Genomic DNA, 13449 nt, shown 5'->3' on the forward strand with positions numbered 1-13449 from the left:
GACTTGTGTTCTTTAGAAACCCCAGTTCTTGGTACTCTTAGGGCAAAGCACAGATGTGAAATCGATGTGACACCTGGGTCTTGATCCTTTTTTGTCAGTGCATGGCTCCTCTGTTCTTCCAATTGCTCCTTGCTAACATGTGTATGAAATAGGACATAAAAAAATTGTGGTACACTGCATATTTAAGAAGAAATATCCTTGTTCCTACTGAAAGTTTACTGGTTTTATTGTACTTTATGGGGGCCTGCTGGCTTTGGGTCTTTCACTGGAGAAGTCAAAGCAATGACACTTTAACTCCAGCTCAGCAGTCGGTGTTAGCAGTTGTTTTTAAAATGATGATTTGTATTATTGTTGCAGGCAATTTAATTTTAGTTGAATTACCAACTGACTGGAAGCCCATAAGAAATCGGTATCAGAATACAACTTCAGGGGGCTTCACTTCTGTGTTGAGAGATGTGTTGTATCAGCCTAGAAGGGGGACAAACAAGCATTTGTGGAGTGCAGCTCAGGAGACTTTACCACCCGTGGGAGACTTGTGGTATTGGAGTTTTCTTCTCTCAGAAAAGAGAGTCTAGGTGGTGTGGTTTTCACATGATGTTTTCATTACTTACCACTCAGTTTTCTGTTCATTGAGATTTTTCACTTGTACGCTGGCTGTCTCATTAGAGTCTCTGCAGGTGGATCAGGTCTGAGCCACTTCACCATGTGTGGACAGGAATCATCTTCTATTTATCACCTTAGTTTTTTTAACCTCTTTTTCCTGCCTCCCATTGCATGTCTCAGTGCAGGGATCAAAATAACTTCTGGAAAATTCTTCCACCAGTTAATAAATAATCATTTGTGTTTGCTTTCTAGGCCGAATTCACCAAGCTATGGTAACATCCCTAAATGAAGATAATGAAAGTGTAACTGTTGAATGGATTGAAAATGGAGATACTAAAGGCAAAGAGGTAAACTCAATTATTTTAGAACTTTCTCTGTTAAAAAATGTGTAATCTACATCAATATTACTTTGGAATTTGCACTGGAAACAAAGCAAAAATATAAATCTTAATTTACTTGATGATTCTTTGGTTACAGACTGTTTTGTGTCGGAGCTGTTGGACAAATGCTGGTTTCTGTTGTATTAAATTTGACTTCCTGAGCTCTGTGTCATAGCTTTTCAATAGTTCTTTTCGTCTGTTGATTTTGAACAAGATTACAAAGGCTGACCTTGTTATCTTCTTTTTACAAGTAGAAAAACCAAACTTTTGAGAGGGAGAATGTCTTGCAGTTCAGACAGGAAACTAGTGGGAGAGCTAGATGAGACATCTGTTTCTGTTTGTATTATTGAGGAATTGAACTGCTAGGTCTTTTTGTTATTTATTTATTTTTGGCAATCATTTTCTGGCCTTGCTTTCCTTGAGAAACTGTGTCTCTGTGTGTAACGCTTTGCTATCCCCTCTTCCGTTAAATTCTGGACCATGTTAGCCAGTTTCCACTGAGATTTGGAGAAGCATCTCAGAAATAATTACACTTCACCGGTTTTGTGAAAACACAGGAAAAACAAAAAAAAAAATTGTGATAATGTCCTGGTGATCTCATCAGCTGAGCTCATCCCTCTGACACACAGAATCCATACAGTACTGAGGTCTTTGAAAGGTCCAGCCAGGGGAAATGGCAGTCTATAGAGACTAAAGCTCTGTAAGATTTTTAGGAAACCAAGTTTCAATAGATCTGAAGCCAGCTATTTTTAGGATCCTGCCCCTCCCCCCCCTTACATTTTACAGCATTTTGAATGAGGAACACTTACAAGAAAAAAGTAGTATGATAAATTTGACATGGTTTCAACTGAGATTTTATTTTTGGTGGTTGTAATTCACCTGTTTCTTTTGCACTGTGTGGGAAATTTCAAATAACTGAGTTCTCTTTATGTTACAGAATGTCTTTCATATTCTGCAGTAATTGTCAAATTACCACAGTAATACTGGGTACTTCTGTTTTAATGTAATCACTTTACAAAATTACGAATATCTAGTGGTCATTTTTAGTTCATTCCTTTTCTGGAGGGTGTGTTTGCAAGTAATACGAAGACCAAAGCCTACGCTGTTTTTAGTGGACATAAAATAAGATAATTCAGGTTATAGAATTAACAAATTGTGGGGTAAAACCACTTAATGTATTTATTGTTTATTCTCAAGCAAAACAGGAGAAATGGAGAGGGTGAATATTGTTCTAAGACTCATAAACGCGTTTTATATTCTTTAACACAGATTGACTTGGAGAGCATATTTTCACTTAATCCAGATCTTGCTCCTGACGAAGATATTGAACCTAGTCCAGAGACACCACCACCACCTACTCCATCAGCCAAAGTAAACAAAATCGTGAAGGTTGGTAATACCTCTGCAACATGTTCATGTTAAACTTACAGTACTCCTATACATGTTGTTACGCTTGAATTTTTAACTTTAATTTTTGTGTCTGTGGAGCTACTTGATGGCTGTGTTCCTTTCTTTTTCCTATGGTGAGTAGGGGCTTCTAAAAATTTTCTAAGAACAGGTTTGGCAGAGAGGGAGTTGGGGACTAATACTTGTATAACTAAATATATCTCAAGGAATAATACAGATAAGGTTTTGGAGGTTGTTTTGAAACAGTATGTATAGTTCAAGCAGTCTTCACCCTAGGCTTTTCAGGGAGGGATTTGGCAGCAATCACCTCTTCGTATTGCTGGCATCATGTTATTTTCATTCACTGGAAAGAAGTGGAGATGGGGCTGCAGTTTTATGTTTTCAATAGTAAGGTGGTCGAATAACAGAGATTTCTTTCTTTACAGAGTCGGCGAACTGTGGCACCTATTAAGAATGACACCCCTACCAGAGATAACAGAGGTATCTTTCCATTTCAAGGAAGTAAGAAATATGGGAACATTTTAACCTCCTGCTCATCTAACATTCCGTAATAGTTCTGCATTTCTAATTCAGTATGTATGCATGTGACCTGTAAAAGGCATGAGACATCATTCCTAGAATGATTCCTGGGTATGTTTAGGAATTCATACTGTATGAATAGTATTTATATGCAAGTTTAAGCAATATAGCATTAGGAAAGTTAAGCTGAATGAACTCAAGGTGCAAAAATTTGAAATTAATTGATTATGCTACCTTAAGTCATGTGTGGACTTTTCCAAGCTAAAGTATCCTTGATTTGCTTCAGCTTAATTGAGTGTTTCAATATACAGTAAGTAGTGCACTTAAAATTCTTACGCTTTCAATATTTTAGCTTAGTTTTGTAACAGTCTGTGTGTTAAACATTCATTCAAAGAGTACTTAAGCCCTACGGGTTATTTCTTACTCCACAGTTAATAGTGAAAAGGCCACAAAAAATGCTGAAATAACACAGGCGGATAGGTGAAAAGTATGTATTGGATGAATACAGGTTTAATGCATCTATAACATGAGAAAGAATAGTTACTGGTTATTGCTTTCATTTTCTCTCCTGCGTTAAACTTAAGTAACTTGTACTGATGATGGTGATGATTCTTTTTCCAAACATTAGTCTGCTGTCTAGATTCCACTCCATCTGCTTAAACTTGAAAACCAGTGGGCTTGCATATCTTTGCCAGTGTTCAGACTCTTCTGGTGGACAATTGGGACCACTTTCTCCTTTCTGCCATTTGCCTCTGGGGGTATTAAACAAATCGGAAATGTCATGAGGAGAGGATAATTTTTTTCAAACTAATACAGTTTACATTTAAGACCCATTATTGATGGGCTCTCTTCACATCCATACATGTTGTTGCTTGTAGTAAATGGTCTGTTTGGTATGGAGTAAGTCTGCAACTTGTATTTTAATAGGTCGTATGCATCTTACTGTTCACAGTCAGCCTAAATATTTGTTCTTTGTTGGCCTTGTAGTTAAGCTTTTCTCAGCACACTTATTTAATGTAGTCAGTTTATGCTGTAAACTAGATCTTCTGTTGTATTTGGAATGATCTGGGCGTTTGTCTTGTCTGTCCCATTCGATACCTGTTTCCATAGTTGTCTCCATGTGGCGCACAGTGAGCTGGCCTTTGTTTGCAATGTCTTCTCTAGGCTGCCAATCAAAGCTGATACCTTCACTTTCATACTCTTTGGCAGACTCCGTTAGGAACATGTGCAGGAAATAGGCCAGATGAAGCAGAGCTGCTTGAAGCAACTCTTTCAAAAACAATTTAAAACATACAGCTCTTCCAAAGAGGCTTGCATGCTCACCACTCCCACTGCATTCAATGGAAACAGACATCACTGCATCTTCAGAAATCAGCATCCTTAGCACGTATAGCATGAACTCATAGGTTCAGATATATTGATTTTTATCTGTATCGCTTTCATTATAGTGTCAAAAAGGTTTGTTTCTTCCACTCACAAACTGAGCTGCACTTTGCTGCCTTTCATTTGTTTCCCTGTGCTCCTCCAGAGATCGTAGGCTCAATGGAGTGGGACCATTTTGTAACATCTAGGGAATGTGAAACAGCGGGGCTTCTTTTCTTACTTGGTTTTTGGGTATAACCAATATAAACAAAATTTCATCACTTTAAGCTTCAGGACTGCATATCTTCAAGTACACACTTCATTCTATGCACATAAGAAGTTGTACTAATTCTGTAGTAGAGTATTTAAAAATATGCGTGTGCAGCGTTGGTACTTAATGATTATGTTGTGTTGGTGTATAACACTAGGAAAAAAAGGCTGCATACCAAATGTCTTTATTAGACTTTTGACATGTATGGCTCCCCCTCACCCCCAATAAATTGTGTCTGGAAAGGGGCCTTGTTTTATCTCATCATAACAAAGCATTTCAGAATCGGATAGAAATATTACTCTTCTGTGTCCAGATGACCTTTGTGCTTTTCCTTTGCAGTGGTTGGTTCTGCACGTGCGCGACCTACTCAGCTTCCCGAGCAGTCTTCCTCCTCTCAACAGAATGGTAGTGTTTCAGATATATCTCCAGTTCAAGCTGCAAAAAAGGAATTTGGACCCCCTTGTATGTAAATCGTGTATCAAGGATTAATTCGTTTTGGGCGTTACGTGTACATTCTCTTGGATTATGTTGTTGTCCCTAAATGACAAATGGTCTACATGCGCAGTTGTCTGTAGGCTTCCTCAACAAGCTTTTTCAGAGAGCTGTGGTTAAACAAATGTTCACTTCTGTTATAGTTGTGATAGTATTTGGAATTTGGTTTTCCTTTATCTTTTTTTAACCATGGCAGTGTTGTTTTTCTTTTTTTTTTTAATTTGCCTGGGCTTTCTTTTAATTCAAACCAAGAGATCACATGTATCTGTCCAAACATTTTTTGAGGGTCATTGTCCTTACATTTTTGGTCATGTAATTATTGTACCATTCCCATGATTTTTTTCTAATTAATTTATTTTATAAATTTTAGAAATTAAATTGCTGTAATTATTCTGTACTAATACTGAGTTGCTTGAAAAGATAGGTAATATAAATAAATGCATTCTAATTATTTATAAATTCATATAATTGAAATGTTAGTGTAAATACTAAATTCATGCAATACACTGAAAATATTTTTAAATTATATCATTTTCTTTAAGCACGTAGAAAATCTAATTGTGTAAAAGAGGTTGAAAAATTGCAAGAGAAACGTGAAAAAAGAAGGTTACAGCAGCAGGAACTTAGAGAAAAAAGAGCTCAGGTTAGTATTTTTGGCTCGGATGGAAAACATGTCAGCAAGAGAAGAAGTTTGCAAAATCATTGTGCTTTATTTCAGTCTTTAATAATTTTTATTAAATGTAATAATTTGAAATTAAATGTTTTTGTCCTGTATACAAGTTTGATAAATATTTTGGTGCTTGGTTGCATTGCTCTTGTAACTGTTACTTTAGACGGTTTTCCCCCTCTTTTTCTTCCTACAGAAATAATTGCTTACAATTGCTTATCTTGCCGTGTGTTCCTTAAAGATCAGGTACTGATGATAGCTATTTCTTAAGGAAAATATTCTGTTGAAAATAATCAAACCTTTGGCTTTTAGATAGGGCTGTTATTCTACAGGAGGTATTACAACATTATTATAAATTGTTCTTTATGATCTTTGATGCTTTGTGGGAGATCTATTTGAGGCTCAAGTTTGAACAATGACTTTTTTTTTTCTTTAAACATGTCTATGCATTTAGAATTTAGCTTTGCATCATGCAAGCCATTTGGCAGCAAGTTGTTAGAAACTTATATGAAAGAAATGAAGTTGCTAATCCTGTGAGAAAAGTCTCTTAATATTAAATGACTTTCTGTCACAGTGGTGTAAAAGGTTTTGCAAAACTAGTAGCGTAATCTTGTTGGCAGCCCTGTGCGTATGTGTTAGTCTCTCTAAAGAGATACTACCAGTCCGCTACTGACATGAGAAGTACTACCACCAAGTAAATAATTCAGGTAATTTACTTCATGATTTAATGATGTTCTTAAGTTGACCTAAAATCACCTATGTTGAATTCGAGTTCTCTAATTTCCATCCATTTACACAAATGTTTATGTGTAAGGAACAAATATTTTTTGCTTTATGTATAAAAATTCTTTGACGTGGTACTACACCTAGAATTTTCTTTTTATCGCTTTTCTGAGACTCCCTTTGCATCTGAGTCTTGAACTCCTGTATCATAGAATTGTAGAATGGTTTGGGTTAGAAAGGACTTTTACTGGTCATCTAGTCCAAACCCCCTGCAATAAGCAGGGACACCTTCAACTAGATCGGGTTGCTCAGAGCCCCATCCAACCTGACCTTGAATGTTTCCAGGCATGGGGCATCTACCACCTCTCTGGGCAACCTGTTCCAGTGTTTCACCACCCTCATCATAAAAAGTTTCTTCCTTCTTTCTCTCTTCTGTATGAGGAAGCTCTGTTTGTCTTGGTGACTTGTACGTATCTGTGCTTCGTGTTGCTTTGTGTGTTCTGTTGCTGTTGTTGTGAAATGCAGCAATGATTAGCCAAGCACTGTCGTCTAGTGGGCAAGATCTTTAAACAGGGTTTGAAGAATATTAGGCACTTTTTCTGTAATAAGCAATACTCCTTTCTGAATGTTAGAAGGAAACATTTCAGCAGGAATATGTATTGTATGGACTTACTGTCAGCAGTTTTTAGTTCACTGTAGTCAGGGTGAACAACATTTAAGGTACAGTCAACTTTTGATTACCAGGGCACAGTTTTATCCAAGGTGAGGATCGGCTGTGTCACAGGTGCAGAGACGTGAGCTGGCTCTCTTTCAGCTTGTTAACCCCAATGCAGTGCTTACTAAGAGAGCCTACGCTGTTTCCACAACCAGCTGTGATCCAGACGGAGTTTTATATTATTTGTGGGGAGCCATGCAAAGCTTAATAAGGTCTGAGCACCAGAGCTGGCTATGCATGGCATCAGCAGCATGTCCTGAAAAGGTGTAAAAACTGACAGTTGTGGGGAGAAGTGACAGGAAGGGCATTTGAGCGATTTAGCAGAGAACCAGTTAAGCTCACAGTAGGCTCAGACTTAGCAAAGCTTGGAGGGGCTCCGTGCATGGCCCCTTATGTGTCTATTCATTCTGGTACTGATGGCTCCAGGTTTAGGGATGGAGGGGCTTCTGAGCCTGGATTTAGCCTACTGTGTATCCTTGGGATTGCTTCTGCTTTTTTGGGGGGACTGGGAGTGTTAGAAAAGTTTCCAATGCATCCAAATAACTGTAGGAGTTAACTCGGGGACAGTGGTAGGATCAACCTCCTTTAACCAACTTGGATCCAACAGGGTTGTGTTTAGAGCACAGGTTGTGCCTGCACTGTCCTCTGCGAGGTGTTTTGTACCTGTGTAGTGGAGTGTATCCATTCGTCTGTTGGACTGTCTTATCTCAGATTAAGAAGTGTTGACTGTATATGCTGTCTGGTGTTATGCGGTCGTTTGGAAGTGTTTCTTAGTGTGAAGATTCTGGTGAAGGCGGGAGTAATTTCTCTTTCTTGTTAATGAGTCCTCAACAAAAAAGTATTTTCTATTACATGCCGACCAAAAACATGAAATAGAAGGCATGTAATTGCTTTGCTTTATGATCGCTGAATTAGCTACATCAAAATGCAAAAAGGCATTAAACTTGCATTTGAGACATTTCTGGTGTTTTGGAGAAAAAATAAGATTTCAGTTAATGTGTATTTTTCTCATAAATAAATATAGAAGATACTGAAATTTCAGGAAAAAAAGTATATTAGAAATTCTGTTCCTTACTTCCCTAGGATGTTGATGCTACAAACCCAAACTATGAAATTATGTGTATGATAAGAGATTTCAGGGGAAGTTTGGATTATAGACCATTGACAACTGCAGATCCTGTAAGTACCCCAGCAACATGGAAGTTTTTTATCCTTCTGTATTTTTTTCTAGGTGTTTTCAATTTTTTCAATGTATACTTCTGTCTGTAAACATGAAAAATAAGTAGTTTAATATATATCAGTATTCTTTCCAACATGGATTTATTTTTTCAGTGATTTGATGATACTGAAATCAGTAGTTATTGAAAGTCTTAGGTTACTAAATTATTGTTAATTGTTATGTCATTTAAATATCTTTTGACTATAAGATAATACCAGTATGTACCTGTAGTACATAATGTAGTCATTCAGCCTCTGTATTGTAAATTTTCCTGGGATGCTAGGGGATGTGCACACAAAACCGTTAAGCTTCTCTGAAAAACCCTATTGAGTATAAAGATTAATATTTGATCTTTGAAGGTGATGAGGGCCTTTGATTTGCAGAGAAGTCAGAGAAGCAGAATCCTTAAATGATGGAGATTACCAGATCTCTGTGGAAATCAGAGACTGTTACAATTTCTGTCAATAGCGTATCTGCCCTGTTAGAGCTGGATTTGCTTGGAATGTTCCAAGCTGTACCTGTTTCTCTACAGAATTAGATCACTGTCTGCAAGGAGTTTTGTCAGTGTGTGGTTCTCCCATTTGGGGTCTTGGCTATTGTGCAGACAACAAGGGGCTTTTTTACATGTTTAGATGACTCACTGTCTTGGAAATTTCTCTGTGTTTAAATGATTGGTTAATTTATTCAAGAATAGAAGTAAAATAAAGTAAAATATTGTATAACTGGAATTGGGGTATAGTTCACTGAAAGATTGTTTCCTTTGCAGATTGATGAGCACAGGATATGTGTTTGTGTACGAAAACGACCACTCAATAAAAAAGGTACGAACATTTAAGATTTTGCTGAATTTTTTCTCTGAAAAACTGCTTCTGATAGTAATATTATTTGTATTAAAGAGATCTAGAAATACTGATCAAAGGTGAAACTCTGTTGTACTAGTCAATATGTGTGACAGACCTAGAAAATTCATAGACTCATCATAACCTTGGTAAAGATGGGGAGAAAAGTAGTTTAACTGTCACCATTTCATGGACTGGGAGTTGAGGCGCAGAGCAATTTTTTTTTTTTCCAAGGTCATCTAGGATGTATTTAGTGGATCTGGGAATTAATTCTACTGTAATTCCTTCAGTATTCTTACACTGTGTTAAGATCACCATTCATTTAAACTATCCTTTAAGTGATCTCCTGAGCAGAGAGCTACCCAATGAAAACTTTCTTACACTTTTTTTGTACATGTGTTTTTATACTTTCAAGTGGTCTTGAATCAGACATCAAGGGAGCAATTCAGGTGCTTAAACGCTGGTATCTTATGACATGTTAGGTGACCAAGCATGTCTAAGACATCCTCGCAGGGCTAGTGGATTACAGAGAAACTGGAGACTTGTACTCCCTGGAGTTGCTGCTCAGGACTGGGCAAGATACCCTAGGACATATAAAATGCCACTAAAAAACTACTAGGTACTGGAATGACTCCCTAGTGACTCTTTTTATATATGATTAGTATTACAACTTTTTTTTCTTACTGCGGGCTAATCAGAAAAAAACGTTCAGGTTTTCAACTCCAGTTAAATCCCAATCTTCCCATGAAGTTCTTTACTTTCAGTGGGAAATTAAGAATGCAAATGCTTCTGGATTGCAGCTTATCTGAATCCAGTGCTTAAGTAAGCTGACTTCCATTTTGAAAGGTGTTTCTTTCTTTCCCTTTCTATTATATTTTGTTTAGCTAAAGGACTCAAAGAGCATTACTCTAACTCTGAAACAACATGGGATGCATGTATTATTTTTGTACTGTCAGAACTACACATTGAGGATTATCTGGAGCATATCCAGAGGAAAATGGGAGAATTGTATGGGAAAGGGAAAAGATATGATGATTCCAGTGTATAGTTAGTTTTTGTCTTATTTTTTTGCGTCCATGTTGCTGCTTCCCCTATTTCATTTCTTTCTTCATTTTTACTCTTACTATTTTCTTATCCCCTATATTTTTTCTTTTATTGATCTGAAAGGAATGCATAATCGCAAAATGTGGTTAATTGAAATTATTCCGCACAACCTATTTAATAAGGGCATTCAACGTGCAAGTCTGGTAGCAGTTGAATTTCTGTTTCAGCATTGGAGCTTATCTTTAATAAAATATGATTTAGAAATCTGACACATTTTGGGAAATGTCACCTTCTATCTGTGCTGAAGGTAGACAAAGTGCAAGTACCGTAAATGAGAGCAAGTTGTCATGGGGCGTGAGTTGGGATTCAGAAGTAAGATTTGATTTTGTGCAAGTTGTATATCTCAGGTATTAGTGGTTTGGAGCTATTAAAAAGTAATTTGAGGTGTTTGTAGGAAGATGAGTGTCTAAGTAAAAATGAAGTTGGCACTCCAGCTACTTTGCATTTTTAAGAATAAGCTATAGTAAAAAGGTACTAATGAAATAATCTATGCAGGAGGTGAACTATAGAGATAAACTAGTACCTACATGATACAGTCTTCTGAAAACACACACGTCATAAGAAACAGTATTTGTCATGCCACATTTTAAAATTGAAGAGTGTAAAAGAATGAAAGATATTAGTGTGTAGAGTACTTCTTTCCCCTGAAGAGAAGAACAAAAAAAAAGTTTTGTCAGTCTCACAAACACAGAATTTTCAACATATTTAGGTGTTCTCAGCACCAATCGTTCTGTGGATTGACTTTGCAGGAAGTAGGTGTTCAGATTGAAATTTTAAAATTTTGTTTCAGTGATATATATATTTATAACTGAGAAATGTATGGTGGGTTTCAGAGACACCATTCCAAATTTTCATCACCAAGGAATACAGGTAGTCATAACAAATAGCTGGGAGCAGGTATTGTCTTATTCCAGACAATTGTTTAAGAAAAATCAGTTTTTGACTGCGTAAACTAAAAAGCTTTTGCTGGAAAGAATTGACCATAATGTATCTTTTTTTCACCACTGTTTCTTATTTCTTCTCTGTAATTACTGCAGAATAATTGCATTTTATTTTATTACAGTGCAGTTGAAAAATTGACTATATAGTGACTTGAATGCATATTTCTGTTTGTGTGTAATGTCATGCAATGGTAACCATTGTACTATTTGATCAGTTTGTTAACTGATGAAAAGATTTCTATCTGATTGTATAAAGCCACATCAAATTCTTGAACTGCATGTCTTAAGAAATTTTACAAAGAAATGCAAGTAAGACACATTAGGATCCTGACTGTACACACAAAGGATCTTTATTTTTGTGCATATCATGGATCACTGGGTTCTCTGTTTTGCTGACTCATAATCTCATACAGCAATTAGCAATAAATTGTAGTGCTGTGTAGTAATTATAACCTGGGAACTCACTATTGAAATCGCATCTAGATGGCTTTTGTTTATTCCCAGTGATAGGAAGGATCATTAGCATTTTCAGCTTTTTCTGCTTACAAGATAATTTTTAGAAAGGATTTTACTTTACAGAAATTTTGTTTTCAAGATGTATACTTTAGGTTCCAGGAGGAATACACAAATGAAAATGTCTGTGTAGAAGGAAAGCAGAATTTTTCTTTTTGAAAGCTGTGAACATATGGCTGTAACATTAAGGATTTAGGGAAAATAAAAAGCCAAAATTTTAAAATAAAGCAGATTATTGTAAGGATATTAATTTCTTTGTGTTTTTGACAGTCCAAGCAGTATAGGACTTCAGTGTCCAGTTTCTCCAGTAGAGAAGTTATTTGTGAAAACTCAAAGCATATGGCAGTAATCTGTAAAACAGTATAGAAGCCTTCAGGAAAAAGAACTCAAATCCATGGAAAGTGTTATTATAGAATACATAACAAGGTACCATGATGGTGCTATAATTAATGTTCTTAGTTATTCTAATCAACTTTGTACAACCTCTCTTTAATTTCTAGCAATTGGTAGGATAGGATGACTAGACTTCCAAAATGAAATCTCTCACTTAGCAGGTTACTATCTAGGTATCAGAAGCCCAAATCCATTGCAGTGTTGTTACTTGGAGGAGCTGTGTTATCTGAGATGTTATGAGAGTGTAAACAATGAAAAAATGTAAAAAATAATGATGTGATGCTAGTTAAATATATATATTTCACTTATTTTATAGAAACTTTAATGAAAGACCTTGATGTAATAACAATTCCTAGTAAAGATGTTGTGATGGTACATGAACCAAAACAAAAGGTGGATTTAACAAGGTACCTAGAAAACCAAACTTTTCGTTTTGATTATGCCTTTGATGACACGGCTCCTAATGAAATGGTTTACAGGTATGTGTATATGCTTTTTTTTTGTGTGTGAATATTTTTTCTCATTATCTCCCATGTCAGTAACTGTGAGCTTAACTTGGTCATGGACTTTACTCCTATTCTCTGTGTTACCAGATATGTATATTGCTACCTCCATTCTTTTGCCTGTCCACTTTTGTTTTAACTCTTTACCCTGAATTCTTCACCTGCAATATCATCTCCATGGCTGTTGACCTCAGTCCTGCTCTCAGTCCTCCTCCAAGCTCTGCTGGTTTCCAGGCACTAGCGTGTATCACCTGCCTGCTTAGCTACTGAGTGTTTGAACAACTTCATGAGCTCTCCATTTGCCTCAGGGTTATTGTCTTATTAATTAGTGTGTGTGCAGCATCTGAGGAACCTGAGTCGTGGCTTTTGGTCTTCAGGCAACTTGGAAGAAAAGGACAGCCCCAGCCCCAAAAAGCTTGCAGTTTGAATATAAGACACTTAACAGATGGAAACAGATCTGGAGAGGGTGAGGAAAGGGTACAAAGAAAGCAAGAGAGGTTATATTGCTGTATGGCTGAGATATCTGAGCTAGCTTGGCTGGAACCAGTCTGGCTGATGTAACACGGAGGTGCATGGAGCTAAGTTATCTTGCTCAAAATGCTGAGTATTTCTGATTTAAAAAGAACAGCAACAAAGACACACATCCTCTTTCAGCCCCAAGGTGTTTGGATCTCCATTTTCCCCTTTATTCTGCTGTTTCACTTCCACAGCTGGCACAGAATAATGCACACAGTGCTTTTAAAAACATGTTTAGAAGTAGCTGTTTACCATGTGCAAGTCACTAAATGGAGTAGATAC

At 36.7% G+C, this 13449-nt stretch overlaps 1 protein-coding gene across 4 annotated transcripts in view; it reads left to right on the forward strand.

The window, feature by feature from the left end:
- The window catches only part of KIF2A (kinesin family member 2A), a 53838-nt gene that overhangs the window by 19585 nt on the left and 20804 nt on the right, over positions 1-13449 (forward strand). For 2 of the 4 annotated variants that reach the window (XM_059834180.1, XM_059834182.1), the window contains exons 2-9: positions 856-950; positions 2253-2372; positions 2816-2870; positions 4882-5004; positions 5577-5677; positions 8223-8318; positions 9125-9179; positions 12465-12627. In XM_059834180.1, coding sequence (XP_059690163.1) covers positions 856-950; positions 2253-2372; positions 2816-2870; positions 4882-5004; positions 5577-5677; positions 8223-8318; positions 9125-9179; positions 12465-12627 — 808 coding nt within the window. Of the gene's footprint in view, positions 1-855; positions 951-2252; positions 2373-2815; positions 2871-4881; positions 5005-5576; positions 5678-8222; positions 8319-9124; positions 9180-12464; positions 12628-13449 lie in introns of those variants that run through there. The other 2 variants (XM_059834184.1, XM_059834183.1) reach the window with 2 other exon arrangements.

This window comes from Gavia stellata, chromosome Z, assembly GCF_030936135.1.
Source record: "Gavia stellata isolate bGavSte3 chromosome Z, bGavSte3.hap2, whole genome shotgun sequence".
NCBI classification, from domain to species: Eukaryota; Metazoa; Chordata; class Aves; order Gaviiformes; family Gaviidae; genus Gavia; species Gavia stellata.